Below are 19,150 nucleotides of genomic sequence, written 5' to 3' on the forward strand. Positions count from 1 at the left end.
GACCAGCCCCTGTTTTCGCGAGGCCAGGGCGATCTCACCGGTGTAGAATTTCAGAGCAGCGACGGCGAAGAGGCGAGCTGGCGATGAAGAACGGGCAAAGACGCGACTTGATGATGAAGGGGCGAAGAGACGAGCTGATGATCAAGGGGCGAAGAGCCGAGCTTCAAGCTGAATGGAGAGAATAATCACTCTGATCGTTCATGAAGGAGTGTCGGCCAGCGAAGAAGAGAAGGAAGAGGGTGTTTTTGGAATGACTATTGCCACCTGATGAGTTGTTCCAAATTTTTTACTACAAGCGACAATTATTAGCTTCTGATAAAACCATGGTTTTATCTTAAACCACGGTTTGCAATTTTCAGCCTGTTTGGATGACATTTTAGGCAAACCATGATTTGAGCTTCCAAACCATGGTTTACAATGTCATCCAAACAGGCCCTAAATGAAACTAACGTTGAACACTTTCCATGGCTCGTACTTTTGAAATGAGCACAGGCTTGACCCCTCTGCTTCCCAGAGGCTGTGTGTGCTCGGGACGAAGCTCTGCAATCATCACTAGGGCTTCTCGCTCGCGCATTGTGTCTCCCTTTCTCCTTCTTCGTCGTCGCAACAATCTCTTGTGACCTTTTCTCTCCTTCGCCGTCTCTTCCATTTTTGACTCCAGGCAAGCCATTTTTCGGGCACTTTCCTGCTGTTCATTCCTTCCACTATTTCGCTGCATTCTGCGAAGGCCTTGTTTATTTTCTCGAAATTTCAGAGTTTTGTGAATGTTCCATTCCTGTGTGTTGCTCTATTTGTTCAATTTTAAATGAGTTTGAGTATCTTCACTGTCAGCTTAGAGGCTTTTCGTAGTATCCTCAGAAGACGTCCCCAGTTGGAAAAGCTGGTGGTCCTTGGAAGTCGATTTATTTGAAAGAGTGGTCTATACGAATATGGGCTTGCATGTTCGAATCTTTGTCTTGTTGATGATAGCTTTTACAGGAACCTTTTGTACTGGAGATACCGACTTACTTGACGGTACGGTACCTGCTCCTTCTTTGTCTTCTTTAGCCCATTTGGTCTTATTTTTGAAGCTGCTCCTTTATTATTATTTTTTCCTCAAAATTCATATTTAAGATAGAGTCATCATGGTGGCGGTAAAATTTTCAATGCTTTCTCGGACAGTCTGGAACTTTTACATGTGAATGAGCATAAACTTACTGGGAAATGTCACCTGGTTAAACATCATGGCATGTTCTTTTGTTTAACGCAGAATTTAATGAAAGTATCTTTTTTTTTAAATGATGTGCTATTGTTACAGTTGCAGCAATTAATAGTTTATATGTTGCTCTGGGCTCACCGCCTCTTCAAGGTTGGAAAACCACTGGGGGAGATCCGTGTGCAGAATTGTGGCAAGGCGTGGCTTGTGTCTTCTCCAACATAACTCAATTGTATGTTTACCGTATCGCCCTTAAATACCCGGTGGTTAATCTTATATTCTGTTTTTTTTTGTTTGTTTTGTTTTGTTTTGTTTTTTTGGGGACTAGCACAGGTATCCTTGCTTCTGTTGGATTTCAAATTATTGAGAAATTTGATTTATTATATAAAGTCTTTCATTTATGTTTCTACGTTGTTTGATTGATAGAATTGGCTCTAGACTTAATCATTGCATTTCCATTAACAGAAGTCTCAGAGGCATGAACTTGGGTGGAGAGCTGGGCAGTAATTTAAATTTTCCTTCCATCATTGAGATGTAAGTATCGATTTCCAAGATAACAGTACACGTACGTAATCAGCCTGTAGTTATTGATTCCACAATCCACGTTGTAGCATCTATTGTCTTTAGACTAACTAAATTCGTTAATCTAAGCTACAAATAATTTTGAATGAGCTTAAGTTGCCTTTAGCTGTGGCCTACTTGTTTGCCTCTGAAATACCAACAAATATGCGTGTCATGCTCCCATGAGTCCTAAGTCTCTGGTGATTGGAGGAGTCCTTCAGTTTTGACTCGATCCACAAGAGACAACTTTGCATGTTTATATTGTATTATAATAATACTGGGAATGCATATTGAACTTGGATGTTTTAAATGTCAACTTGTTTTGGGTCTGTACTATGTAGTGGCTGGATTGAGAATCTGACAGGTTTCAATCCATTGTCGCCACCAAAATGTGCAACAGGAGACGTAAGGAAGTGACAGAGGGCCAAAAAGGTGGGGCTAGTGGCACAATGAAGGACCCAAATGTTTATATGCCAAAAAATAGATGAGTGAGTGTGCAAAAGGAGGGAGTAATGATGGTAGGATGGAGCAATGAAAGAGTTGTTGAGTTGGATATTAATGGAGAGTAGTTGAGGAGGGAAAAAAGAAGAATTTTGGTCAGTTCTTAGTGGAGACGACCAACCTCTCAAAAGTTGGCTAACCTGTTATATTCTTGAGGTTCTGGTCCTGTATGGTTGAGTTTGGTGTGTATTTGTGTAGTTAGTATTTAAGTCCTTTTGTTCATCTTATTTGCTAGTCTTCTGAAAGTGTAATCCATATCTTCATTATATCTTTGTCATTTGTAACATCTGTGAAGTTTAATATTCTCTAGCAGACGTATATCATTGGCAACCCCAGGACCAATAGTTACGGGTTCATCAGCTTTATTATGTGTTTATATTAGAGTGCATAATTATAAATAAGAAAACATTTAAATATGATATAAATAGCATAAACAAGATTTAAATGATATTAGTAGAACTTAGATAGGATTTAATGATATTAGTAGGATTTGGATAGATTAGGATATCTAGAGAATGTTTAAATAATATTAGGATATCTATTTAGATTTATATTTATTAGGGCTTTTGCTTATAAATAAGTACCCACTATTCTTCGTAACTTAGTTTTGCAATGTGATGTGATTGAAGTTATCAGTTTCTCTTGATCTCCTCCGTTTCCCTAATTTCTCTTTCCTCATTCTCTCATCTATTTCTTTACTTTCCATAACATGGCCCAAGTTAGGGTATTTTAACTTGTAACTGAAAGTAACTACTCATTAGTACTGTTTCTTTCATTATCTTGTATAGCTCTTCTTTTTCATGAGTCTCTTTTTTCAATCTGTTTTGATAGAAATGGTCAGATCCCTAACAATATCTCATGACGCTTTATTTTCCATATTTTGCTAGAGATCTTAGCAACAACCACATCGGAGGACCTATTCCATCCACACTACCCCTTACTTTGAGGAACTTGTAAGCATCATTATCTTCTATTCCTTTGTATATTGACCATTTGGTTAGTTGTGTTGAGTGATTTTTTCCCTCTCTTCATTTGTCCGAATGTCTTAAAGTAAATTTTCATTCCTTTTTACCTTTAGGTCTCTTTCAAGTAACCAGTTAAATGGAAGTATTCCAGATGCCCTCTCCTCTCTAACACAATTGTCAGATTTGTGAGTTAATTCATTATCTTCTTCCCATAATGCAATATGGGCTTGTTATAATTCGTAATGAAAATAGCCTGTTCATTTTGATGGGCTTGTGTTCCTTCAATTAGGTCATTAAGTAATAACCTTCTAGATGGACAAATCCCTGATGTTTTTCAGCAGCTTACTGGCCTGATAAACATGTAAGAAAATGGTTTTAATTCACCTTAATATTTCTATCATTATTTTATCCTGCATTGACAGAAGTCATGTGATACTGCAGAGACCTGTCAGCTAACAAGTTGAGTGGTCAGCTACCCCTCTCACTGGGAAATTTGTCATTGCTTTCAACATTGTGAGTATACTTTCTCGTCAATTTTATAATCTAGTTGCCAACCTTTTAATGAGGAATTGAGGATTTTGTTTTAACGTTTTTTGCAGACATTTGCAGAACAATGAACTTTCTGGGTTTCTTAATGTTTTGCAAGACCTTCCTCTTCAGGATTTGTAAATTTCTTACTACCCCTATGCCATTTACAGACATTAATGAATAGAAATATAAATTTGTATACATATGTATAACTGAATATCTAAACCTGTTATAATGCATATAAAGCAAAGAAATGTTGAGCACCAATTTTTATTTTGTAGGAATATAGAGAACAATTTATTCTTTGGGCCAATTCCTCCACAATTGTTGAGTATCCCAAATCTCAGGTTAGCCTTTTTGTGCCCCCCCGCCCCACCCAAAAAAAAAAAGGTTTATTTTCTTAAAACTTTGGTTTGCATGAGAAAAATTATTATTATAGTATTATTCTTATAATAATTACAATATAAATTTAGTATTAAGATTCTTCTTTTATAGGTTTGCGCAGCATATTGTTTATTTCCTGCTTTCAAGCTAGTTCTAAGAGCATTCCCCCTGCAGAAAAGATGGAAATCCATTTAATACTACTGTCATCCGATCACCTCCAGCTGCAGCCCCAGGTCCTCTTGCTATGGTCCCATCACCTGCTGAAGCATCTTGGAATGTGGCAAATAGTCCATTTACCTTGGTTGCAGCGATACCTGCAAGTGCTAGGAAGTATTTTGTATCTAAGAATGTTATTTGGATTGTCATTGCTGGGTTCTTGGTGTTTATTGCACTAGGGGTCTGTCTTTTTATATTGTGGTGCTTTAAGAAAAGGCCGGAAAACAAAAATGCTCAAAAAAGTGATGTGGGTTTGGGCCCAGTGTCGTTGCATAAACATCAATACAGTGACCCTTTGGAGAAAGGTAACTATAACTAATCTCATGTGAGGCTTCTTTTTTTTTTTTTTTTTTTGTTTTTTTTGGGCTATTGTGAATTAACTTCTCTAACTCTCCTGGCAATTTCTCTTGAAGCATCTTTGAAACCAATAAGATCTCTTGGATATGGCGAACAAAATAGAAGAACAAATATGACTCCAGATGTTCAGAATGAACAGGAAATATATATGAACAGAGTATCAGCAAGTTCCAAACTTGCAACATTGCAGCCACCACCATCTAACCTTCCCATCAATCTTGGCGAAGAGGACCTAACCAAGCCAGTTATGCCTACCAAAGTTACTGAAAGACATGTTATGACTAGTTCATTGCATGTTTATACTATTGCATCGCTTCAGCAGTATACAAATAGTTTTTCCCAAGAAAATTATATTGGTGAAGGCACACTGGGTGTCATTTATCGGGCTGAGCTCCCTGATGGAAAGGTAAAAATCTTTTATTTTATATTTTGAATGATGCTCAGAGGGTGAGCCTGGGCAATGGTAAGGTTGTTGTCATGTGATTTGGAGGTCACGGGTTCAAACCTTAGAAATTGCCTCTTGTACGCTAAGGTTACGTACATCTATTCCTTCCCGGACCCCATCTGGTGGGAGCCTTGTGCACTAAACTGCCCCCTTTTTTTAAAAATATTGAATGATGCTCTAGTTTGAAATGAGTTATCGGCTGGTATCTTTGGTGCGTTATTGTTTTTGTTAATTTAGAATAAATTGGCTGAGCAATTGAATTCTTAACTTCAGGAATTTATTTGATGCTAGGGTCCATACATATAGGAATTGAAAATAACTGCAGAATTTTAAAAAAATCTAATCTAGATAAAACCAGACCTATCTTATAGAAACAAAATATTGAAATAATAAATTAATATTAAACTAACAACAAACTAATGGGCTCTTAATGGGCTTGGATTTTTTGGACATTATTCAACACTCCCCCTCAAGCTAGAGAATAGATATTCATCATTCCCAACTTGCTCGTGAAATCATCAAACTTTGCTATTGATAACGATTTGGTCAAGATGTCAGTAACTTATTGGCTAGAAGTAGTGTATGCTACCTCAACCCTCTTGTCTTCTATGTTTTCATTAAGGAAGTATCAGTCTATCTCAACATGCTTCATCTTGTCATAACGTACATGATTCTTTACAAGTTTGATAGTAGAGGTGTTATCATAGAACACCCTCCTTGGACCTTCTCGTGAAGCTTTAGCTCTTTAAAGAGTCTATCAAGCCATATCCCCTCACATTAGTGTAAGGGCCAATTAAGGTTAGCAGCTAGAGAGAGTAATACTTTGATTGTGTTAAACTTAGTAACTGGAGCAAATGTCTCCTGATAGTCTATTTCATATTGTTGAGTGTAACCTTTAGCAACTAACCTCGCCTTATACTCACCGAATTGTCCGAATTTCATTTCTTTATCAAACCCATCTGCATTCGATTGTTGTCTTTTAGGAAGTTCAATTAATTCCCAAGTGCTATTTTGATCAAGGCAGTCATTTCTTCATTAATAGCCTTTCTCCATTGAGGAATCTCCAATGCGTCATGTATATTTTTGGGAATATCATCACCAGAAGTTCTAGCAGTAAAAGCTCTCAAGGTAGGGGATAATTTCTCATAAGATATAAAATTACTAATAGGATGTTTAATAGTGCAAGATCTTACCTTTTTTCTTAATGTAATGGGCCAACTTAGGTTATCATGTACTGGATTTGAGGCTGGAGTGAATGATTGGTGTGAGGTACGTGTCTCCTCGTGTTGTTGTTTTAGCTCTATGCTAGTGTCTGGTTGAGCTTCTACATTATTCTAGTTGGTCTGAATTGTTTCCTTAGATTCAGTATTCATGTTTATCTCACTGTTGGAACCATTATCAATGGATTCTGGTTTAGATGATGAAGGATCAGGCTTAGCAAGAGGTTGGAAATAAGAGGTTTGGATATGAGAAGGCTTATGTTGTGACATAAGGTCAGAAAAAGGATCATAAAATGGATATTCAATCGTAGAACGCTTCCCCTAAATGGGCATTTTGGGAAAGTAAGGAAGTTTTTCATCAAAAGTAACATGGCTCCGATACCATGTTAATTTAGAATAAATCAGCTGAGCAATTGAATTCTCAATTTCAAGAATTTATTTGATGCTAGGTCCATACATATAGGAATAGAAAATTACTGTAAAATTTAAAAAATTTCAATCTAGATAAAATAAATCCAATCTAGATAAAACCAAATGTATTATTTAATTTTATATTCCTATCTTATAGAAACAAAATATTGAAATAATAAATTAATATTGAACTAATAGAAAACTAATGGGGCCACTTGGATTTTGTGGACATGATTCAACCTGCACTTAAGCTTTTTACTTAGTAACTGATCATCTTGTTTTTTTTTTTTTGGCCTGATAGTAACTGATCATCTTTGCTTCTGGCTATTTCATCTTCTCGTATTCAAGAGGGGTTTTGGTAAATAGACATGTTTATATTTGTTCATGTTTTTTGGTACCCCTTGTTTCATTTGGACATTATCATTTTCAATCTACTGATCAACAAACAAAAGGCCAAAATATGACAAATGATCCTTGGAGCCTGTTAATTCTAGAGAGAATTGTAAAATAATTTCTTGTATTATTCATGATCAGACTATGCATATATATATACAAGAGAGAGGAGCCTATGCATTAATGGCGGAAATAATATTATATCAAATCCTATACTGATTGCATAATATTTATATATCTTTTATATCTTTACATTCCCCCTCAAGTTGGAGCATAGATGTTAATCATGCCCAGCTTGTTATAAAGATAGTCAACCCGAGTCCCATTCAGAGCTTTAGTAAGCAGGTCGTCCAATTGTTCACTAGACCTCACATGCCCGGTAGAGATAAAGTTTTCTGAGCTTGTTTTGGACAAAGTGACAGTCAATCTCAATATGCTTTGTACGTTCATGAAACACAAAGTTGGAGGCTATATGTAGAGCGGTCTTATTATCACACCACAGTTTTGCGGGTAACGTAGGTTTGAGACTAGTTACTGTATCCAGACTACCTCACATACGGATTGTGCCATAACTCGGTATTTTGCCTCTGCACTTGACCTAGATACCACATTTTGTTTCTTGCTTCTCTAGGACACCAAATTTCCACCCTTAAGAACACAGTATTCTGTAGTAGACCGTCTCGTGGCTTTTGATCCACCATGATCTGCATCACAAAAAGACTCAATGTTTGTATAACCGTGATTTTTGTACAGTATACCATGACCTGGACATCCCTCCAGGTAATGTAAAATGTGCTCCAAGGCTTCTCATTGTCTGACAGTCGGAGATGCCATGAACTGGCTAAGCTCACTGACTGGATAATGATGTCTGGGCGAGTCACAGTGAGATAGCTCAACTTGCTAATCAATCTTTTGCATCTCTCGAGACTCTCAAATGGTTTACTCTTCTCAGCCTCAAGTTTTCTCTTATCATCAAGGGAATCCTCAAGTGGTATGCTCCCATCAGTATCAAGAAGTAGGTTATGGATCATAGGAAAGCTAGTTGGTACAGCTCCTTGTTTTCCAATTTCTTTTACCAAATCAAGGATGTACTTCTTTTTTGTCAGGAGTATGCCTTTCTTGTTTCTTATGACTGCAATGCCTAGAAAGTATTTCAAAGGGCCTAGATCCTTCGTTTGAAAGTGAGAATTAAGAAAGGACTTGAGGGACGTGATTCCCGAACTATGACTACCTATAATCACAATATCATCTACATGCCCTGCTAGAAGAATCATGCCAGCCTCTGTCTTTTGGTAAAACACAGAATGATCGCACTTGCTCTAGTTCAAGCCAAACTTTTGCACAATGGTACTAAACTTGTCAAACCATGCACGAGGACTCTATCAAACCATACAGGGATTTCTCAAGACGACATATTTTCCCACGCTCCTCCTGAGCAACAAAACCTGGTGGTTGCTCTATATAAACTTCTTCATGGAGATCACCATGCAAGAAAGCATTTTTAATATCTAACTAATGTAAATTGTGAGCTGTAATGAAAGGTGGGAGGAAACTGAAGCATGTGATGTTTTGTATACTAAATTGTTGCAGGAAGAGGTGGTGGATGTAGAGGAGCGGACTAAAATGAGGAGTAATGAGGCAACTTCTTTTAAAAAATTGATCTCGGTGAAAACAACAAAGAAGGGATCTGGAAGCAAAATTGATGAGAAAGAATTGATGATGGGGAAGCTGGGGATAAGGAGGAAAAGCCAAATGATGATTCAGAGCATGACAAGGCCAAAAAGTTGAATAACAATGTAACTCTGGAATGTGAGAAAGGGAAGGAAGTGCAGAAGGAAGATACGGAGTCCCCTAAAAGGAAAGATGATCTTTCTAAGGCAATTGTTGTCTATAACAATGCATCTCCTATTTCAGAAGTGGCTCTTAGGGTCAAAAGGATTAATTTGAAGAGAAATAGGATGGAGGAGATGGAAAATGCAAGTTTTAAAAGGAGAAAATTGATCTTTGCTGAGTATGGTGAAAAGAAAGATCAAGAAAGTGAAGGGAAATATATGCCTGGAGAAAGGAGGAGTGTGAGGGTTCTGAAAAGAAGATTAAGAAAGGAAGGGGGGATGAAGCATAAGTTCAAAAGTAATAAAGAAGTGGAACTAGTTGATATGAACTCTGTGGGAACTGACACAGTTGGGGCAGATGTGAGGGATGCTTTTGGAAGTAAAGCTGAAGGTGATGGTGGCTGGCCTCAAACAGCCACCATGGGGCCATGATTTTCTTAGTGTGGAACTGTCAAGGTTTGGGAAGGGCCTTGACAGTGAAAAAACTGAGGGAGGAAAATTTGAAGAAAAATCCCTCAGTCATCTTCCTAATGGAAACCAGAATGATGGAAGCAGGTATGAAAAGGATTAAGAAAAGATGTAGGATGGACGAAGATGTGTATGTTGAATCGGTAGGAAGGAGTGGTGGCCTAGCTCTTTAGTGGAGGAAGGATATAACAATAAATATTTGGCACTATTCAAAAAATATTATCCACACGAGTATGCACTCTACTGTGCATAAGGTGCTAAATTATGTTACTTTTGTTTATGGTGCGCCTAGAGTTGAAGAAAAATTAGAGGTTTGGAGGAAGATGAGGAGTATAGCGAGCAGAATCCGGGGTACGTGGTTGTGTATGGGGGACTTTAATGATACGGCCTCAGTATATGAAAAGATGGGGAGCAGACCGGTTGATACGAGAAGAATAATGAATTTCCAGAGTATGATGTCAGATTGTGCTCTAATGGATTTGAACTACTCTGGTGCTCGCTCTACTTGGTGCAACCAAAGACTGGGTGAAGCTCATGTGAAGGAGAGGATTGATAGAGCTATGGGGAATGTGGAATTTAGAGAGGTTTTTCAGTCAGCTCTGGTGTTGCATATAGAGCCTTTGGGTTCAGATCATCATATGCTTGCTATTGACTGTGAATATAAGCATGAAAGGGGCCAAAAAATGTTCAGGTTTGAAGCCATATGGTTAGAGCATGAGGATTATCTAACTACAGTTAAGGAGGGATGGATGCAGAATACTATGGGGGGAAGAAACAAGGTAGAGGAGCTGGTTTGTAGACTTGAGAACTGTAAAAGAATTCTTTCTGCTTGGGGGAAGAGACTTTGCCCGAATGCTCGAAGAACTGTAGAAAGATTGACTTCAAGACTGGAAGAGTGTAGAAGAGGGGATTATACTGTAGCCAAGAGAGAAGAAATGGAGGAACTAATTAGTCAAATCGAAGAGGCATGGAATAGGGAAGAACTATATTGGTGGCAAAGATCAAGGGTACAATGGCTGGATGCTGGAGACAGAAACACTAGGTTTTTCCACTCTAGTGTTGTTCAAAGACGAGCAAGAAACAAAGTTGTAAAGCTGAGAGGCGAAGGTGGGAGATGGATGGAAAGTGAAGAGGAGATTAATGATTCCTTTATTAGCTTTTATAAGAAGCTGTTTTCCTCAGATGGTTGCAGGAATCTGGAAGTGGTGTTAAGCTTTGTACAAAAGCTGGTTACAGTGGAAGATAATGCAGGACTTGAAAAGATAGTTACGAAAGAAGAAATCAAGCGAGCAGCCTTCCAATTGGGTGGAGCAAAAGCACCAGGCCCTGATGGCTTCTCTGGAATGTTCTATCATTCTGCTTGGTCAGTTATAGAGAAGGAGGTAACTGAAATGGTCTTTGATTTTTTCAATAATAATGTGAGTTTGGAAACTTTGAATAAAACAAATGTGGTGCTTATACCGAAAGTTGATAATGCTGAGAGCGTGGGACAGTTTAGGCCGATAGGCCTTTGCAATTTTGCTTACAAAATCATTTCTAAAATCTTAGCCAATAGAATGAAACCTGTGTTGGCTAGGATCATATCGCAAAATCAGAGAGCCTTTATAGAAGGAAGGTTGATTCAGGACAATATTATTATAGCTCACGAGGCATACCACTACCTGAAAAACAAGAAGAAAGGTAGGAAGTATGAAATGGCTGTGAAAGTAGATATGAATAAGGCTTATGGCAGATTGGAGTGGAGATTCATTGAAGAGGTTATGAGAAAGATGGGGTTCAGTGAGAAGTGGCTTAACTGGATTATGGAATGTGTGCAATTTGTGCAGCTGAATCTTGTAGTAGGAGGGAAGAAAATTGCAGAAATTGAGATGAAGAGAGGAATTTGTCAAGGAGATCCCTTATCCCTCTTCTTGTTTATAATTGCAGCAGATGCACTCTCCTTGATGATACAATGGCATGTGGAGAAGAGATTGCTGGAAGGGATAAAACTCGCGAAACACTGCCCCATTCTATCTCATTGTTTTTTCGCTGACGACTCACTCTTCTTTATTAATGCCAGAGGAAATAATTGCAAAAGGCTTATGGAGATTTTGAAGGTATATTCTCAAGCTTCTGGACAAACTATCAATCTAGATAAGTCTTGCATTTTCTTTTCTAAAAATACGGTTGATCGTGTGAAGCAAGAGGCCTTCGAGTTACTGGGAATAAAAGCTTTAGTTGATCCTGGTAGATATCTGGGTTTACCAGTGGTTTGGGGCAAATCAAAGTCAGAAGCCTTGAAGTTTGTGAAGAATAGGATGTGTTTGAAGGTGCAGGGGTGGAAGCAAAGTTGTTAACTTTCGCAGGAAGGGAGATTATGGTGAAGGTAGTGGCAAATTCAATTCCTGTATTTCCTATGTCCTGCTTTAAATTTCCTAAGAAGGTGTGTATGGAATTTGATAAGTTGGTGGCTGGTTTTTGGTGGGGATAGAAGGAGGAAGAGGGAAGGATACATTGGAAATCCTGGAATTATATGTGTAAAGAAAAGGGGAAGGGAGGAATGGGGTTCCGAGACTTCATGAAGTTTAATGACGCTTTACTGGCCAAAACCGCTTGGAGGCTTTGTTAGAATCAAGATGATTTGTGGAGCAAGATTCTGAAGGGTCTTTATTTCCATGATAAAGACTTTATGCATGCTGAGAAAGGAAATAAAGCTTCTTGGTGCTGGTCAAGCATCCTGGATGGTAGGCAACTATTGGGAGAGAAGTTGGTTTGGAGAATAAATAAAGGTGATAAAGTGAGCCTGTTTGAGGACAAATGGTTACCTGATGCTGATGGTTATAAGCTGAGGCAAAGGGTTTTGACTAATGAGATGAAGGAGATAAAGGTTGCTGATATTATTGTGGAGAGGAAATGGTGCTTTGACAAGGTGGATCAATGGCTGTCAAGTGAAGATAAGGAGCTTATGGGCAGAGTACGAATCCCTATAATTGAAGATGAAGATAGGTATGTATGGATAGGGTGTAGGGATGGCATTTACTCTGTGAAGATGGGTTATAAGGTAGCCAGAGAGGTGATGTCGGCTACTGTTAAGGAGGTCCCGGCTTGCTCTTATAAAGCAGGCGATGGAATGTGGAAGGCTCTCTGGAAGGTTAAGGCTCCTCCAAAAGTTATTCACTTTCTGTGGAGAGTTATCTGTGGTGCCTTAGCCACGAAATCAGCCTTGTACAAGAGAAAATGTGCTCCAAACCTTGCGTGTGGTGTTTGTAAGTTGCATGAGGAATCAGTAGAACATGCTCTCTTTCTTTGTCCATGGGCAAGAATGTGCTGGTTTGGTTCGCCGCTGGCTTTGATGTTTGATGAAAAAACTATGATCAAATTTGACTGCTGGTTTGAAGGTTGGGTTACCAGTAAATTTATGAATGATGAATTTAATGTAACTTTGTTTGCTTGTATCTGTTGGCAGATTTGGAAGATGAGGTGTAGCGCTGTGTTTGAAGAGAAGGAAGTAGATGCAGTAAGGTGTCTCAAAGTAGCAATCAAACTTAGTAATGAATTCTGGGGCTGCTTAAGGAAAAAAAATGGAAGACTTACTGATGTACAGAATATAGAAAGAGGCTTGTTTTGGCAGAAACCAGACCAAGGTACGGTGAAAATTAACGTTGATGGTGCCTTTAATGTAAAAGATGGATCTGCTGGTATAGGGGTGATTGGTAGAGATAGCGAAGGAAGATTTTTGGGGGGTGTGGGCTTAAAGATTGAAGCTCAATCCTCTTTTACGGCAGAATGCAAGGCTTTATTAGAAGCTTTAAGAATCAAGGATTTATTCGGAGGGGGTAAAATGATTCTGGAAACTGACTGTTTGGATTTGTACAGGCGCATAAAAAATTGTGATGTGAAGGGTTGTGATTGGAGGTGTACCGATTTGTTGTTGAAGTGCTTGGAGCTGGGAAGGATAGAGGGCAACTGGGATTTGTCTTTGGTGTCACGTGAAGGCAATAATGCTGCTGACAAAATTGCAGCTTGGGTAATGAGAGGTGTGGTTCCGCAAGGATGGATTGACAATCCACCACCCTCTCTAAAGTTTGTTCTATTGCACGACCTAGACAGCTTTGGTGGTACTTCTGTGAAGAGAGAAGGTATTGGTTGACTTCCCTTTTTTGGTCTTCTTTGTCTTTCTTTAGGTTGTATTCTAGGCTTACTTTTTCTTTTTGTTTAGGTTGTACTGTTAGGCTTTATTTTTTTTCTTTACAGGGGATTGGTGTTTGTATTTCCTTTGATTTGGTAATAAAATGGACTCTGTTTTGCTAAAAAAAAAAAATATCTAACTAATGTAGGTCCCAACCATAATTAGCTGTTATAGAAATAAATAGACAGACAGAGGAGAGCTTGGCCACAGGGGAGAAAGTTTCTAAGTAGTCAATGCTATAGGTTTGAGCATAGCCTTTAGCCACAAGACGAGCCTAGAGGACGAGGGAACAAAAACTACACCAGGAGCTTAAGAACAGAGTGAATGTACTATAAATAAGGAGCAAATAGAGAGAGCCAAGTTACCAAACGTTGCTTCCAAACCTTGAAACCTTCACAAACAAGCCGGAAAGATGTAGCTGACCTCAGAAAAGTGGAACGCCGTCGAGAACCTCGTCGGAGATAGAGACCAAAACAGAGGCAGTGACCGGAAAATAATAGTCTAAAGGGAGTGTTTTGATACCATGTTAATTCCAGAGAGAATTGTGAAATAATTCCTTGTATCATTTAGGATCAGACCATGCATATATATACAAGAGAGAGGAGCCTATGCATTAATGGCTCATTATGAGGAAATAATATCATATCAAATCCTATACTAATTGCATAATAATATCATATCAAATCCTATACTAATTGCATAATATTTACATATCTATTCATATCTTCATAGAGCCCTATGCCCCTTCCTCTACTCCTCTCAGACTTGTGTACATTAATTATCTTATCAATTTGTGCAGTCTAAAAAATTATAAGCTTTATGATTATTATTTTCCAAACATTGTTAAATGAGCATTTTCCCTGCTTGCTTGACATATTATTTTTCTCCTTGTTTCACATTCTTAATTGGCTGAGGCTCTAAGTCTTCTAAATGTTCTTTGCAGCAACTTGTAGTGAGAAAACTGGATGCTACTTCTATAGGACATGAACAGTTTCTTCAATTAGTGTCCAATATTTCCAAAATTCAACATGCTAACATTGTGAAGCTTATGGGCTACTGTGCTGAGAATGGTCAACAACTTCTTGTGTATAATTACTTGAGCATTGGAACTCTTCATGATGCACTACATGAAGATAATGAACTCCATGCTAAACTGTCATGGAATGCACGCATTCAGGTGGCACTTGGAGCTGCAAGGGCTTTAGAGTGAGTTTAGCGACCTCCTTTGAAAAAGTTTTGCTAATTTCTATTAACCACTGGAACTCTGTAAACCTTTTCTTACCTTGGAAGTTTGAAACATATCTTCTGCATCTTTCACTAATGACCAAGGCCTAATGACATGACTTGAAAGTTGTGTTTTTTCAGTGAAACTTTGGTTCTCAATCCAATATAGTAGTCATGTTTCAGACTCAACATTAGGCTGGGCATTCATGATTTTCTGGACAACCTTGAATTGATGAAGTTCTTTTTTTTTTTGCCCCATGAATCAGGTATCTGCATGAGAGCTTCCAGCCACCTATTGTGCATCAAAATATAAAATCAAATAATGTTCTACTGAATACTGAGCTTGAAGTATTTGTCTCTGATTGTGGATTTGGTCCTTTACTATCTTCTGGATCTGCTGGTCAGGCATGGCTTTAAAAGCTTTCTTTCTTTCTTTTTTTTTTAAATTGTAAATTGTCAAATGATTTATAGTTGGGGTTTGTGAACGAAACATATGGTAAATGGATGCTTCCCAATGTTGTTGAACACTTTGGGAGTTTTTGGACATTATGGAATAGATGTGGAAGTAAAAAATCAGGGGATCAATTTTTTTTCTCTGGTCAAACTGTGAAATGACAGTTATGAAAATCAATGAGATGAATTTCAGCAAATTGCGTTCCACAGATTGGGGTTTTTGTACCAAAGAATCTTCATGTTGGGGATAAATTTCAAATATCCTCCCTATTGTACGGTTGTTATCTGCCTTTTCCCTACACGCGTGATACTCTGCCACTTTTCCTCCTGTTGTTATCTACCTTTTCGCTACTGCTTAAAGACCTTTAACTATTTCCCATTAGATTTCTTATTGAGTGAAACATTGATAGGACAAATGCCCTTGGGTATTTCGCTTTGCCCTTTTATGTTTTCCCCTATTCTAAACTTTGTTGCATTGATTTATGCTTTTTTTTTTTTTGTGGGGTTAAAATGGATTTATGCATTTAGCACTGTAAGAAAATTGCTCCTGATGGTAATCCTCTTAATAGCAGTTAACCACAAAAAAGTAATACATGTTCAAAATAGAGCTCATACAGGTTGGTCCACAGTGTGGCTATTTTGTATTAACCCTTTGATGTGTATATATGCTCTGAGATGTGCTCAAAGAATTAGGCCCACGGCATTTTATCCTAAACTTTTCCCTTTTGTTTTTATGGTTATTAGAACTTCCCTTATCTAGGTGCACATTAATGTTGCCAATGAGTTGGTTAATAATAATGTCATAGAAAAACTTTTGGCCTTAATGTAACACTGTTTATGCATTACTGGGATGATACTATTCAGAACAAGCTACTGAATATAATTTGCAAAAATTGCTGGCTTGTCCTCTACTTCTGTTAAATTTCTGGCTAACACTGTTGCGTCTACCCTCAGTTGTCAGGACGCCTCCTAACAGCGAATGGTTATGGTGCGTCAGAATTTGAGACTGGGAGTTATACAAAGCAGAGTGATGTCTTCAGTTTTGGAGTTGTAATGCTAGAACTCCTCACTGGACGAAAATCCTGTGACAGGTTAGTTGTCAGTTATTATGTACCTCTATTGTATCAATGTTGAACCCAGGCCGTTGTATACATATGTAAGGAAAAAGCCCAATATGTGATAGTGGGCTAGGTGCGTCGCTGAGGGTAATTGTGGGAAAGAGATTTAGGAGTTAGTTACGCAGGGTATTTGTTGTCAGGGAGGTCGTTGAGGGGGGATGAATATGGTTAGAGTGTTGTGAGGAGTGTGGTGCTCTCGAATGCACTAGGCTACAGGTTTCCTTCTGGGTGCTATCCATTACGTTATACCCTGTGGATTGTTACTTTTCTCAGTAAATAATACCGTTGTCGGAGTCATTTCCATCAAAGGTATCAGAGCGGTGACGACGGGGCATGGTTCATACTCGTACGATGGTTCATACTCGTACGATGGAAGATTGGAATCATTCGCCCCAGTAAGAGTCCTTTTTCAAGCCCGGTACTGCTAGTAAAAAAGAAGGATGGTAGTTGGCGTTTCTGTGTGGACTATAGGGCCTTAAATAAGATAACCATCCAGGATAAGTTTCCCATCCCAGCCATTGAAGAACTGCTAGATGAGCTAGGAGGAGCCCAGATATTTTCCAAATTGGACTTAAAATCCGGTTATCACCAGATTCGCATGAAGCAGGGGGAAGAGTTGAAGACAGCTTTCAGAACGCATGACGGCCATTATGAATTCCTGGTCATGCCCTTCGGTTTGAAAAATGCTCCCTCTACCTTCCAATCCTTAATGAATGACATTTTTAGACAATATTTGCGGAAGTTTGTCCTTGCTTTTTTTGATGACATCTTGGTTTATAGTAGTGACAGGACAACTCACTTGCAACACCTTAGAGTTGCTTTCCAGATCCTGCAGCAGCACTCCTTGGTGATCAATACGAAAAAATGCGCCTTTGCTCAGTCTTAGCTGGAGTATTTGGGTCACATTATATCCAGCAAGGGTGTCCACGCTGATCCCTCTAAGATTGATAGCATGTTGTCATGGCCTGTACCGACCACACTGAAGAGTTTACGGGGGTTTTTTGGGGCTCACCGGTTACTACTGACGCTTTGTTCGACATTATGGTAGTATAGCCGTGCCACTGACTGCCTTATTGAAGAAGAATGCGTTTAATGGACACCAGAGGCTCAGAATGCTTTTGACCGACTTAAATTAGCTATGACCACCACCCCTGTCCTATCCCTGCCTGATTTTTCTCAACCATTTGTGGTGGAAACAGATGCGTCCGGGACCGGGTTGGGAGCTGTTTTACTACAGGATGACCGGCCTCTGGCTTATTATAGCCACTCCTTATCCTCGCGGCACCGTCGATGTTCAGTTTATGAGCATGAGTTGATGGCCATGGTATTTGCAGTGAGAAAATGGCGGTATTATCTAGTGGGCCGTCCCTTTGTCATCCGCACCGATCAGAAAGCCCTCAAATTTTTATTGGATCAGCGTATCTTGGATGAATCTCAACAGAGTTGGGTTTCCAAATTACTGGGTTTTGATTTCCAAATTCAATATAAACCGGGTCCCACCAATGCTGTGTGCTGATGCACTATCACGCAAGGGAGATTCTTCGGAATTGCATTCTATCTCGGTTGTACAGTCAAGTGATTTTACCTCCTTGGACGATGAGGTTCTCCACGATTCTTCCCTCGCTGCCGTTATTCAATTGTTAGTCACTGGACAAGCTGCTCCTGCGGGTTATACACTCAAAGGTGGTCACCTGTTCTTTAATGGACGCTTGGTTCTTCCCAAATCTTCGACTCGCATTCCTTCGCTGGTGCAAGACTTCCACAACTCGCCAATTGGTGGTCACTCGGGATATTTACGAACATACAAGCGGTTGAAGCGACCCTTTTCTATTGGGATGGCATGCGTAGGGATATCCAAAAATATGTGGTGGCTTGTGAGGTGTGCCAACGTAATAAATATTCGGCCCTCAGTCCGGCAGGTCTGCTGCAACCACTCCCTATACCAGATAGAGTTTGGACAGACATATCTATGGACTTTATCTCAGGCCTTCCCAAATCACAGCGAGTGGATACCATACTGGTGGTAGTGGATCGTTTTACTAAGTACGCCCACTTTCTTCCCCTGCTCCATCCATACACAGCTCGGGATGTGGCTGATATATTTGTTAAGGAGATAGTGCGTTTATATGGCTCTCGCTCCATTGTGTCAGATCGGGACCAGCTTTTCCTGAGCAATTTTTGGAAGGAATATTCAGGCTGCCGGTACTTCATTAAAATTTAGCTCTAGTTATCACCCTCAAAGTGATGGCCAGACAGAGGTGGTTAATCGGAGTCTTGAGACTTACTTACGGTGCTTTTGTGCTAGTAAGCCATCGACCTGGTCTAACTGGATCTGTTGGGCTGAGTTTTGGTTCAATACCACTTATAACCGCTCTACTGGGATGTCAACGTTTTAAGGCATTTGTATGGACAGGACCCACCTATCCTATATCAGTTTCAAGAACCATCCTCCCGGTTGATGCGATCAATGAACAGATACGCACTAGGAATTCCATTTTAGCTGAGCTCAAGTCTAATCTGGAACGTTCACAGCAGTACATGAAGGTCCAAGCTGATAAAAAGCGCCGGGATCTACAATTAGTGTTGGAGATCAGGGGTTTGTGAAGCTACAACATAACGCCATAAAATCTCTAGCCCGACGACCTAACGAAAAATTAAGTCCACGATTTTATGGCCCCTTCTCCGTTTCTGGAAAGGATAGGAGCGACTGC

The 19,150-nt window shown here is 39.2% G+C and overlaps 1 protein-coding gene across 1 annotated transcript; it reads left to right on the top strand.

Annotated features, from left to right (window-relative positions):
- The first annotated feature begins 833 nt into the window (after positions 1–833).
- LOC114739951 (protein STRUBBELIG-RECEPTOR FAMILY 3) lies at positions 834–17,325 on the top strand. Its single transcript, XM_028928061.1, has 15 exons — positions 834–1,014; positions 1,298–1,427; positions 1,661–1,729; positions 3,145–3,210; positions 3,336–3,407; positions 3,512–3,583; positions 3,664–3,735; positions 3,822–3,887; positions 4,032–4,097; positions 4,309–4,655; positions 4,764–5,113; positions 14,588–14,850; positions 15,135–15,273; positions 16,276–16,412; positions 16,749–17,325. Exons 1-15 carry the CDS (start codon positions 930–932, stop codon positions 17,323–17,325), a joined length of 2,511 nt encoding a protein of 836 aa, XP_028783894.1. The 5' UTR covers positions 834–929.
- The last annotated feature ends 1,825 nt before the right edge of the window (positions 17,326–19,150 follow it).

The sequence above is a fragment of the Neltuma alba genome, unplaced genomic scaffold, assembly GCF_004799145.2.
Source record: "Neltuma alba isolate B1F8T4 unplaced genomic scaffold, ASM479914v2 tig00000506_pilon, whole genome shotgun sequence".
In the NCBI taxonomy this organism is placed as follows: domain Eukaryota; kingdom Viridiplantae; phylum Streptophyta; class Magnoliopsida; order Fabales; family Fabaceae; genus Neltuma; species Neltuma alba.

Coding starts and splice junctions, on each gene's coding strand:
- LOC114739951 (XM_028928061.1), top strand. CDS start 930: ATGGGCTTGCATGTTCGAATCTTTGTCTTGTTGATGATAGCTTTTACA. Junction 1,428..1,660: donor TTCTCCAACATAACTCAATT/GTATGTTTACCG, acceptor TTCCATTAACAG/AAGTCTCAGAGGCATGAACT. Junction 3,736..3,821: donor TTGTCATTGCTTTCAACATT/GTGAGTATACTT, acceptor CGTTTTTTGCAG/ACATTTGCAGAACAATGAAC.